At 40.5% G+C, this 11859-nt stretch overlaps 1 protein-coding gene across 3 annotated transcripts in view; it reads left to right on the top strand.

The window, feature by feature from the left end:
- The window catches only part of ZCCHC17 (zinc finger CCHC-type containing 17), a 64645-nt gene that overhangs the window by 38590 nt on the left and 14196 nt on the right, over positions 1-11859 (top strand). For all 3 annotated transcript variants that reach the window (XM_003800755.3, XM_023507458.1, XM_023507457.1), the window contains exons 4-5: positions 2569-2669; positions 5458-5549. In XM_003800755.3, coding sequence (XP_003800803.1) covers positions 2569-2669; positions 5458-5549 — 193 coding nt within the window. The remainder of the gene's footprint in view (positions 1-2568; positions 2670-5457; positions 5550-11859) is intronic.

Here is an 11859-nt window from a genome sequence, read left to right as displayed (position 1 = left end):
CCCAGCTATTTTTTGATTGCAGCCATCATTGTAGTTTGGTGGGCCCGGGCTGGATTCAAACCCGCCTGCTCAGGTGTATGTGGCTGGTGCCTTAGCTGCTTGAACCACAGACGCTAAGCCTGTTTTGGTTTTTTTTTTTTTTTTGAAACAGAGTCTTACTATGTTGCCCTCGGTAGAGTGCCATGGTGTCGCAACTCACAGCAACCTCAAAGTCTTGTGCTTAAGTGATCTTCTTGCCTCAACCACCCAAGAAGCTGGGAGTATAGGCGCCTGCCACAATGCCCAGCTATTTTTTGGTTATGGTTGTCAGTGTTTGGCAGGCTCGGGCTGGATTGGAACCCGCCAGCTCTGGTGTATGTGGCTGGCCCTCTAGCCCCTAAGCTACAGGTGCTGAGCCCATTTTATGATTCTTGATAGCCATTGCTAAGAATTTCCAAAAGTTTGTTCTAGGCTTGATACCCATAGCACAGTGGTTACAACGCCAGCCACATACACTAAGGGTGGCAGGTTTGAACCTGGCCTGGACCAACTAAAACAGCAATGACAACTGCAACCAAAAATAGCCAGGTGTTGTGGTGGGCACCTGTAGTCCCAGCTACTTGGGAGGCTGAGGCAAGATAATCACTTCAGCCCAAGAGTTTGAGGTTGCTATGAGCTGTGACACCACAGCACTCTACCCAGGGCGACATACTGAGACTCTGACTCAAAAAAAAATGGGGGAGGAGTTTGTTCTAGCCTTACTAATATTTTTCATTTTTCTATACTTTCATCACATTTGATATTGTTATTTTCTCATATTTTATTGGACAGTAATAGTAGCCCATAATCCCAGCATTTGGGGAGGCCAAGATGGAAGGGTCACTTGAGGCCAGGAGTTTGAAACAGTCCTAGGCAACATAGTGAGAATAGACCCCATCTCTAAAAAGAACTTTTTAAAAAATAAGCTGTGTGTGATGGCATATCCCTATAGTCCTAGCAACTTGAGAGGCTAAGACTGGAGAATCCCTTGAAAGTGGTCATTGGAGGTTGCAGGGAGCTGTGATTGCACCACTGTGCTTCAACATGGGCTATAGAGTGAGATCCTGTTTCTTAAAAAAAGAAAAAAGAAAATTATTAAAAAATTACATTTTGCTAATTTAATAGATTAAAAATAGCACCTTGTTTATATTTCCATTTTTCACTTAACATTTGTTATAATTGTTTTTTGTAACTGAAATTTAAATGGCTGCTTACTCCTCCCTTTAACAGATTTGATATAGTTTGCTAAACTATTTTCTAGTTATTAATCATTTAGGTTGTTTTATAATTCTTTCTGTTATTTTTTTGCTAAGAGACAAGATCCTGCTCTGTTGTCCAGGCTGGAGTGCAGTGGTGCAATCACAGCTTACTGCAGTTTCAAACTCCTGGGCTCAAGTGATCCTCCTTCCTCATCTTCCCAAGTAGCTGGGTCTATAGGTGTGTACTACCATGCCTATAGGTGATCGTTTTTAGAGGTAGAATCTTGCTATGTTTCCCAGCCTTATCTTGAACTCCTAACCTTCAGTAATCCTCTTGCCTCGGCCTCCCAAAGTGCTGGAATTATAAGCATGAACCACTGTGCTGGGCCTCTTACTTTTTTAGCCTTCGTAGGAAATAATACTACAAGTATTTTATGCCCCTAGGTTTTGCATCTATTGGGTTTTCCCTTTAGGAAGAATCTTATTGATGATATTCTTGCATTAACGTCTTTATGCCTTCGTTTTCAAAGAATTTTACTAACTGGTATTTCTATCAATCTTATATTAGTATGATTTTAGTTATTTTATTACATCTTTACTATCATTGCGCATTATTTTAAGAATGTTTGGGCTTAGCACCTGGCTCAGTGGCTAGGGTGCCAGCCACATATACCAGACCTGGCGGATTTGAACCCAGCCTGGGCCTGCCAAACAATAATGACAATTACAACCAAAAAATAGCCAGGCATTGTGGCAGGCACCTATAGTCCCAGCTACTTGGGAGGCTGAAGCAAGAGTATCGCTTAAGCCCACGAGTTTGAGGTTGCTGTGAGCTGTGATGCTACAGCACTCTACTGAGGGCAACATAGTGAAACACTGTCTCCAAAAAAAAAAAAAGGAATGTTTGTTAGTTGAATAGATATAAAAACCAATCTTAAGTTGTTTTAATTTGCAGGCTTTTTTTTGAGAGTCTCACTTTGTTGCCCTCGGTAGAGTGCTGTGGCGTCACAGCTCACAGCATCCTCCAGCACTTGGGCTTAGCCAATTCTCTTCCCTCAGCCTCCCAAGTAGCTAGGGCTACAGGCACCTGCCCTAACACCCGGCTATTTTTTTGTTGCAGTTTGGCTGGGGCCGGGTTCAAACCTGCCACCCTCGGTATATGGGGCCAGCACCCTACTCACTGAGCCACAGGCATCACCTTAATTTGCAGTTTTAAGTTAACAAATACTTTTCATTGGAAACTTTCCCTTTTCCCTTGAATTTCCCATCTCTTGTCTTCTCCTTATCTAGTCATTTAGAGTATAAAAAAATACCTACCATACATGCCTTTTATTTTATTTCTTGTGCGCAGGTCTGGTCCATCGAACTCATATGTCATCCTGTCGGGTAGATAAGCCCTCTGAGATAGTAGATGTTGGAGACAAAGTATGGGTGAAGCTTATTGGCCGAGAGGTAAAGTTCTATATAATTTTCTTTTCTTTCTTTTATTGTTTTGGGTTAATTTGAGGGTACAAAGAATTAGATTACAATGCTTGCATTTGTGAGGTAGAGTCCCTCTTATAATTATGTCCTGTCCCCAAGAGGTAGGCCATATACCCTAACATTGTGATTCATTAAGTGCGAGCATGCTGATCCTGCTCCTTCTTTCCCTCCCTCTCTCCCCTCTCCCTGGTTCCATGTTCCTCTACCCCCCTCCTTGAATTGATTTGAGTTTTCTTTTATGTGGGTATTATATTGTCTACTGGCCACATATTAGTATGTAGTACATTGGATTCTTGCTTCTCCATTCTTGTGATACTTTACTAAAAAGAATGGATTTCAGTTCTACCCAGGTTAATACAAAAGATGTATTTTTTCATTAAAAAGTATTACATGGTATATATATATATACCATAGCTTGTTAATCCATTCCTGGGTTGGTGGGCATTTAGATTGTTTCCACATTTTGGCCATTGTAAATTGAGCTGTGATAAACAATCTAGTGCAAGTGTCCTTATGATAAAAGATACATTTTTTTTTCTTCTGGGTAGATGCCCAGTAATGGGATTGCAGGATCCAGTGGGAAGTCTAATTTGAGCTCTTTGAGGATACTCCGTACTTCCTTCTAAAAAGACTGTATTAATTTGCAGTCCCGTTCTGTGTGATTTTCATGTGGTTAGAAAGGATTAAGAAAAACTGGGATTTTCTTGGCATTTTATCATAGTGAGTGTATAAATGTTGTTAGTTGTGGTGGATAATCTTATTTTTAAATCCTGCCACTAGAATTTGTCCTGAATTTAAACCCTCTGGCTGTTTTGAAAACTCAGAAGGAATGGTGTGAACTATGAAAGTGCAATAAGTGCATGTTCGTGAACTTCCCTCCCTGAACTTTACTTATGTGGTGGGCAGAAGAAAGCAAAGAACCAAAATGAGAGAAGGAAACTTGATCTATGGAACAAGTCTTTATCATAGATGTTAAAGAATACCTGCCATGTACGCTTCAGTTTAGGACAAAATGAAAAAAGACAGAGGGCTTAGAGTTATTTTTCCTAATATCTAGCACTATGTAACGTGTGGGGTGTGAGAAAGATCTGAAAGACTCTGTCAATAACAACTCAGTTGAGGATATGAGGGCTGTGGAGAAATATGAACATACAGTGAGTCTTGCTCTTCTATCAAAGAATGGCAGGGGAGATAGTTCTGGAGAGAGTTATTGTTCAGCAGTGTTTATGTGCTTAACATGTGCTATGTTTGGGTAATACAAGAGTGAACCAGACATAAATGATCCTAGCTATTATGGAGTTTATATAGAATATAAATGAAAGACAGCCAGCTGTGATGACTTGTGCCTATGATCCCAACATTTGGGAGGTTGAGGTAGGAGGACAGCTTGAGTTGAAGCCAGGAGTTTGAGACCAGCCTGAGTAACATGGTGAGACCCCTGTCTCTAAAAAGTAAAATGAAAAATATTAGCTGGGCATAGTGGCCTGCACCTACAGTCCCAGCTCTTGGTAGTTTAAAGCAGGAAAATTGCTTGATAGGAGTTTGAGGCTGTAGTGAGATATGATCATGCCATTGCATTCCTGCCTGGGCGACAGAGTGAGGCTTCATCTCTTAAAAAAAAAGAGAAAAAATATAAATAGAGGAGAATAAATGTTTAAAAAATGAATAATGCCCAGGTACAGTGCCTCACATCTAATCACAGCACTCTGGGAGGCCAAGACGACTCCTATAGTCCCAGCTACTTGGGAGGCTGAGGCAAGAGTTTGAGGTTGTGAAACTATCTCAAAAAAGAAAAAAATAATAAATAAACATACATAAAATGATAGCAAATTATAATAAGTGCTATATTGAGTTCAAATGATACTGGAGGTAGATTTAGATAAAGTTGTCAGGAAAGGGCCATCTGAAGAGATGGTATATGAGCTGAGACCCAAAAGAAAAGGAACTAGTCATGTGAAGAGTTGGACTAAGAACATTCTAGCCAGAGAAAATAACTGATGCAAAGACCCTGAATTGGAAAAGGTTCTATGCGCTGCAGGAAGGGAAGAAAGAACACTGTGACTAACAAGTGTTTTCCTGCTTAATGGAGCTCTAGACCAAATCCAAAAGATCTGTTTCCTAGAAGAAGCTGCTTTTATTTTCTGCGAGGTTACCTGCATAAGCCTTGGGTTTCTGAGCAACTATTTTTGTCTTTCTCCCAGAAGGAAAGGAATGAGATAATGACTTTTTCCTAAAATTGTTTTTACCTATTACCATATTTTGCTGTGTATAATGTATCCTTTTTTAACCAAATTTTTTCAGGGAAAAATAAGAATGCACTTTGTACATGGGTAGTACTGTTTGTTACTGGTACATAAAATTTCTTGTACCTTATATCTGTTCTTGTATTTTGTAATTATTTGTTACATAAAATTTCTTGTTCCATAATATGTTGAGAAATATTTGCTAAAATTCTTTTATAATACAACAAATAAGTACCTAAATATAAACAAATAGAAAATTAAATTAAAACGAAAAAGGTTTTTCCTGAAAGCTTTGGCCAAAAACATAGGTACACATTGTACTGTGGGAGCACATTATGCACAGCAATATGTGGTATGCTTCTTTCTACCCTCAGTATTCCTCTCACAGTACCTAGTCTGTTAGAAGAACTCAAGGTATGTTATGACAGGAAGTCTTTGACTCTTAGATAATTTTAGACTGGCAGTCTGAATGATGTACTTGGAATTTTTGATGACTTTGCTTTTGTCTTTTTCAGATGAAAAATGATAGGATAAAAGTATCCCTGTCCATGAAAGTTGTCAACCAAGGGACCGGGAAAGACCTCGATCCCAACAATGTTATCATTGAGTAGGTAAAAGGTTTGAAAAAGGTGAAATCCTTCTACTTCCCAAACCATAGAAAGTGGTGGTAAATCAGACTGAATTGAGGACTTTACCATTTATAGAACTTGTGTTGGGCAGCACCTGTGGCTCAAAGGACTAGGGTGCTGGCCCCATGTGCCGGAGGTGGCGGGTTCAAACCCAGCCCCGGCCAAAAACTGCAAAAAAAAAAGAACTTGTGTTATTGGTGAGTTATTATAACCTTTATTATCTTTGTTTTTTTAGAGGTATAAAGTGTAGATAAGAGTTTGCTAGGTGGAGCTCTGAGATGAACTATTAACATGCAAATCTGGCATAGGGGTGTGCTCCGTTGATAGTTTTGTTTCCTTCCCCGTAATCTCTTTGTTTCTACTATTTAACCAGTTAGCCAGTAAGCATTCACGCAGTACTGTTATTTACCTCTCTCCTTATGAGACTATGTTGGGGGATAGGGTAATCTAGGAGCAACTCCTGTGGGCTCTCACATCTTGGGATACACTATGTTCTGAAAACAACACCTTACTTTCATTGGTTCTTCTGACCCTTCGTTTAGGAATAGATTTCCTATCCATGTAGGTTAATGTCTGGTGACATGGGGGATTTTCTGTTTGTCTTGGAATCTTTCTTGAATTTCGACCAGGGGTTCATGGATCCTTAAGGTCCTTCAAAGGAATCTTGGAGGGTTTATTACTATTTAAAAGTGTTTAGGAAAGCCAGCCAAAATCATACATTTATCCTCAGGTTTACCATGCTGTTATTTTGTTGTTTTAGATGACACATTGTTTTTCTCTTGCTAATTAGGTACTATCAATGGCAGTTATTAAAAAAAAAAGGGAAAAGCATAATAACTGTTATCTGGGATGTTGGTGAAAAGTTTAGAAACCCTTTCATTTATAGTTCTGAGCAAAATGACTTTGAATATGAAGGAATTTTATCTAAAAAGGAGGAAAGTGATATTTATTGGATACATATTACTTGTCAGGCATCATACAAAGCCGTGTATGTACACTAGTAAATGTAATTCTAACAATCTGTAAAATGGGCATTATCTCCATTTTACTTTGTATTCCTATGTTATAGGTTGGTGTGGAGTAACTTGCTTGTGGTTTCCTAACAAATATCAGGGACTTGAATTTAAGCGTCTCTGACCTTAAAGCTAATGTACCTTTCACCATATAATGCTTCTGGCTATTGCACATGACTTAGAGTTTTTCATATTTTTGTAGTTTAGTTCTTAAATATTGATGTTTGTAGGGCTGATCACATTGTAATAAATTGCTTCTGTTCCAAAGAATCCTGTGCTATACAGACTCATTAAAAAATAGGAACATGGTTCGGTGCCTGTGCATAGTGGTTAAGGTGCCAGCCACATACACTGAGGCTGGTGGATAGAACCTGACGTGGGGCTCAACGCCTGTGGCTCAAGTGGCTAAGGCACCAGCCACATACACCTAAGGTGGCAGGTTTGAATCCAGCCCAGGCCACCAAAACAACAATGATGGCTGCAACCAAAAAATAGCCAGGCGTTGTGGCGGGTGCCTGTGGTCCCAGCTACTTAGGAGGCTGAGGCAGGAGACTCACTTGAGCCCAGGAGTTGGAGGTTGTATGTCATCGTGGTATGATTACAGATTTTAGAGTTAATTAGAAAGAGTATATATATAAATAAATAAATAAGTAAATAAATATACAAGGTGGCCATAAAGTTTGCATGCAGTTTAAAATAGTGGGCAATTTAAAATTGCATGAACTTTATGGCCACCCTGTATATTTATTTATTTATTTTTTGAAACAGAGTCTCACTATGTCGCCCTTGGTAGAGTGCTGTGACATCACAGCTCACAGCAACCTCCAACTCCTGGGCTTAGGTGATTCTCTTGCCTCAGCCTCCCAGGTAGCTGAGACTATAGGCGCCTGCCACAACACCCAGCTATTTTTTTGTCGCAGTTTGGCTAGGGCTGGGTTCAAACCTGCCAGCCACCCTCCATATATGGGGCCGGCACCCTACCCACTGAGCCACAGGCACCACTCTATATTTATTTTTTTTAATTTGGATTTTCTTTTTTTTTTTGCAGTTTTTGGCTGGGGCCGGATTTGAACCTGCCACGTATGGCATATGGGCTGGTGCCCTACTCCTTTGAGCCACAGGCACTGCCCTTTTTTTTTTTTTTTTTTTGCAGTTTTCAGCTGGGGCTGGGTATGAACCCGCCACCTCCTGCATATGAGGCCAATGCCCTACCCCTTTGAACCACAGGTGTTGCCCTTTTTTCTTTTTCTGAACAGTGTCTCACTATGTTTCCCTTGGTAGAGTGCTGTGGCATCACAGCTCACAGCAACCTCAAATTCTTGGGCTTAAGTGATTCTCTTGCCTCAGCTTCCCAAGTAGCTGGAACTACAGGTGCCTACCACAACACCTGGCTATTTTCTGTTGCAGCTGTCATTGTTGTCTAGGTGTCCCAGGCCAAGTTCAAACCCGCCACCCTCAGTGTATATGGCTGGCGCTGTAACCACTGTGCTACAGGCACCAAGCCTCACCCTCTATATTTAAAAAATGAAAGCGTACTAGTCCGGTTCCAAACTAGTATATGACCTTAAGCAGATTGTTTAGTCTTTCTGAACCTCAGCTTCTTCACTATAAAATGGAAGACCCCATCTGGAGGTATCTCAGAAATGACAGAATGATTTCAGTAAAATTTATTTGTAGGAAGACAGCTTAGCATCTAGTCTATGGTAGTAGACATTTTAATGTGTGAAGCTTATTGTAATTGTTGTTTTAAATGCCTCTAACTTAAATGTTGTTTTAGGGCGGCACCAGTGACTCAGTGAGTAGGGCATCGGCCCCATATACCAAGGGTGGCAGGTTCAAACCCAGCCCTGGCTAAGCAATAAAAAAAAACAACAACAACAAAACTGGACATTGTGGCGGGCACCTGTGGTCCCAGCTACACAGGAGGCTGAGGCAAGAGAATTGCCTAAGCCTAGGAGTTGGAGGTTGCCATGAGCTGTGACGCCAAAGCACTCAACCAAGGGTGACAAAGTGAGACTCTGTCTCTAAAAAAAACAAACAAAAAAGTTTTTTGTACAGTCGTACTATATCCAGGCTAGTATCAAAACAGTCCTTTTACTCTGGCTTCTCAAAGTGCTGTGATTATAGATGTGAACCACTGTGTCCAGTGTAGAAGCCACATATTAAGTGCTCAGTAGCCCCGTGTTTGGCCAGTGCAGCCTTACAGATCTATGGAACGTGTCCATTATTTTGTTCTTTTAGCCAATAATGTATTAGACAATTAGTGTGTTTCTTGAGGTCCCACTTATGGTGCTGAGAGTGAGGCAAAATATAAACAAATCTCACAAAAAGGTCACAGGGTAAAATGCTGTGGAAACACAAAAACAGTAAATTATCTCTGCCTTGTGGTATCAGGAAACATTTCATAGAATATGTGATATTTGAGCTGAACTCTGAGGAAGTTGAGAGTTCAATGAATGGGACAGATATGGAATATCTTTGTCTTGATTTCTCTCTTGAGCTTATGTGTCTCATCAAACTGCTGGCTAAAATATGTGAAATGATATGTTCATGTCAGTTTAAAAGAATACACATGTAAGCATGGCCTCAAGAAGCGATAATTGTCCGTGCGTTGGCTCATGCCTATAATCCTAACACTTTGGGAAGCGGGCTGAGGTGGGTAGATTGCCTGAGCTCAGTAGTTCAAGATCAGCCTGAGCAAGAGTGAGACCCTGGGCTCTGCGCTTTATAGCTCAGTGGTTAGGGCACTGGCTATATACACCAAGGCTAGTGGGTTGGAACCTGGCCTAGGCCTGCCAAACAACAGTGACAACAACAACAAAAAAACAGCTGGGCGTTGTGGCAGACGCCTGTAGTCCCAGCTCTTTGGGAGGTTGAGGCAAAAGAATCTCTTAAGATTCAACCCAAGAGGTTGAGGTTGCTGTGAGCTATGACACTATGGCACTCTATCCAGGGTGACATAGTGAGACTGTGTCTCAACATCAGCAACAAAAAAAACTAGCTGGGTATTATGGCGGGCACCTGTAGTCCCAGCTACTTGGAAAGCTGAGGCAAGAGGATCACTTGAGTCCAGGAGTTTGAGGTTGCTATGAGCTATGATGCTTTGTATGACACTCTACCCAGGGGGACAAAGTGAGACTCTGCCTCTAAAAAAATAAAAGATAATAATAAATAAATAAAAGGCAAAAAAAGAAAAAGAAAAAAGAAACACTAACATTAACCCAAAAGAATACAGTGATGGGGCAGCGTCTGTGGCTCAAGAGGGTAGGGTGCTAGCCCCATATGCCGGAGGTAGTGGGTTCAAACCCAGCCTCGACCAAAAAAAAAAAAGAATACAGTGATAGACACATATGAATTGGTTAGCTTTGTTCTGCTTTTATGTAGCTATCCCACTTTTGTTTGGATAATATAGCTGATTTGACAAAATATTTCTCTGTGTTACTGAACTTTAGGGACCTGGTGAATGATTTGAAAATCTTAGGTGAAGGCAGAGTTCAATGCTAAAGAGATTTAGATAAAAGCTTTTTTTTTTTTTGAGACAAAGTTCACTTTGTCACCTTCAGTAGAGTGCTATGACATCATAGCTCACAGCAACCTCAAACTCTTGGACTCGAGCGATCCTCTTGCCTTAGCCTCCCAAGCAGCTGGGACCACAGCTACCCACCACGAGGTCTCTCTCTTGCTTAGTCTGGTCTTGAACTCCTGAGCTCAAGCAGTCCTCCCACCTCAGCCTCCCCAAGTGCTAGGATTATAGGCATGAGCCACTGCACCCAGCTGGAAAAAGAAAAATTATTTTGGGAGGAAGAGCAAAGAAATTACAATAAACATTTATTGATGCTTATTATGTGTCAAGCCTTGGGCTAAGGTGCTGGAGAACAAACACACAAGTAAGATATTGTAACTTAAGGGCTCACTCTCTAGAGAAGAAACATACATATATAATACAATAAATTGTGATGGGTACTTGGATTGAAGTGAGTGTAGGATTCAGTTAAAGTTTGAAAAAGAGAGTGATTGAAGGTATGCTCTTAAGTTAAATATTTTCTTTCCTTCTTTCTTTCCTTCTTTTTTTTTGAGACATAGTCTCACTATGTCGCCCTCCGTAGAGTACAGTGGCATCACAGCTCACAGCAACCTCAAACTCTTGGGCTCAAACCATTCTCTTGCCTCAGCCTCCCAAGTAGCTGGGACTACAGATGCCCACCACAATGCCCAGCTTTTTTTTGTTGTAGTTGTCATTGTTTAGCTGGCCTGAGCTGGGTTTGAACCCACCAGCATGGGTATATGTGACTGGCACCCTACCCACTGAGCTATGGACACCGCCATGTATTTTACATTTTTTTTTAGATTTTTAATTAAGTATTTTAGAGTTTTGCAGGTGCTCTATGTTATAATAAAGGTAAAAAATAAAAGCTATGACAACTGGAATGTTTATGCTCTGCTATAGAAGTAATTGGCAAACACGCTGTGTAAAAGTGGCACTGTCTGCTAAAGATGACGCCTTAAAACCCAGCTGTTTCACTCCTATTTGGTAGAACTAGACATTTCCAAACAGAAATGCACATACTGCATTTGTCAACAGATGTGTACTAGAAAGTTCGTGAAGTACCATTCAACATAGAAGTTATTTACATATCCATCAGTATATGTTATATATAGTATCTATATAGCATCTAGCTGATCTGACAGTGCCTAAAAAAAAAAGAAAGAAAGAAAAAGAATACAGCAGTAAGAATGAATAATCCCTAACCATTTACAATATGGATGAACAAAAGAAGGCAGACACACAAGTATCCATACTCTATGATTCCATTTATATAATTTATAAAAATAGGTAATAGGAATCTATGCTGTTAGAAATCAGAAATAGGGATTACTCTTAGAAGAGAAATGGTGACAAGAAGGGAGCATGAGATAGGCTTCTGAGGTGTTCATACTATTCTATTTCTTTGATCTGAGTACTGGTAACATCAGTATCTTTAAATTGTGAAAATCAAGTGAGTTGTATACTTTTTTAGTTTTCTACATGGAAATTATATTAATACTTTGGTCAGAAGTCTAGAATATTTTTTTTAATGCTATGGGAAGGAGAGGTGATAACTAAGCTGAGCCTTGAAATGTTTGGATGTGGGCTCAGCGCCTATAGCTCAACCGGCTGAGGTGCCAGCCACGTACACCTAAGGTGGCGGGTTCGAATCCCCAGCCCAGACCCACCACACAACAATGACGGCTGCAACCAAAAAATAGCCGGGCGTTGTGGCGGGCGCCTGTGGTC

The sequence above is a fragment of the Otolemur garnettii genome, unplaced genomic scaffold (genome assembly GCF_000181295.1).
Source record: "Otolemur garnettii isolate 467f Iridium unplaced genomic scaffold, OtoGar3 scaffold00184, whole genome shotgun sequence".
Classification (NCBI taxonomy): domain Eukaryota; kingdom Metazoa; phylum Chordata; class Mammalia; order Primates; family Galagidae; genus Otolemur; species Otolemur garnettii.
Note: the sequence above shows the minus strand (reverse complement) of the source record. Positions and strands in the feature narration are given on the sequence as shown.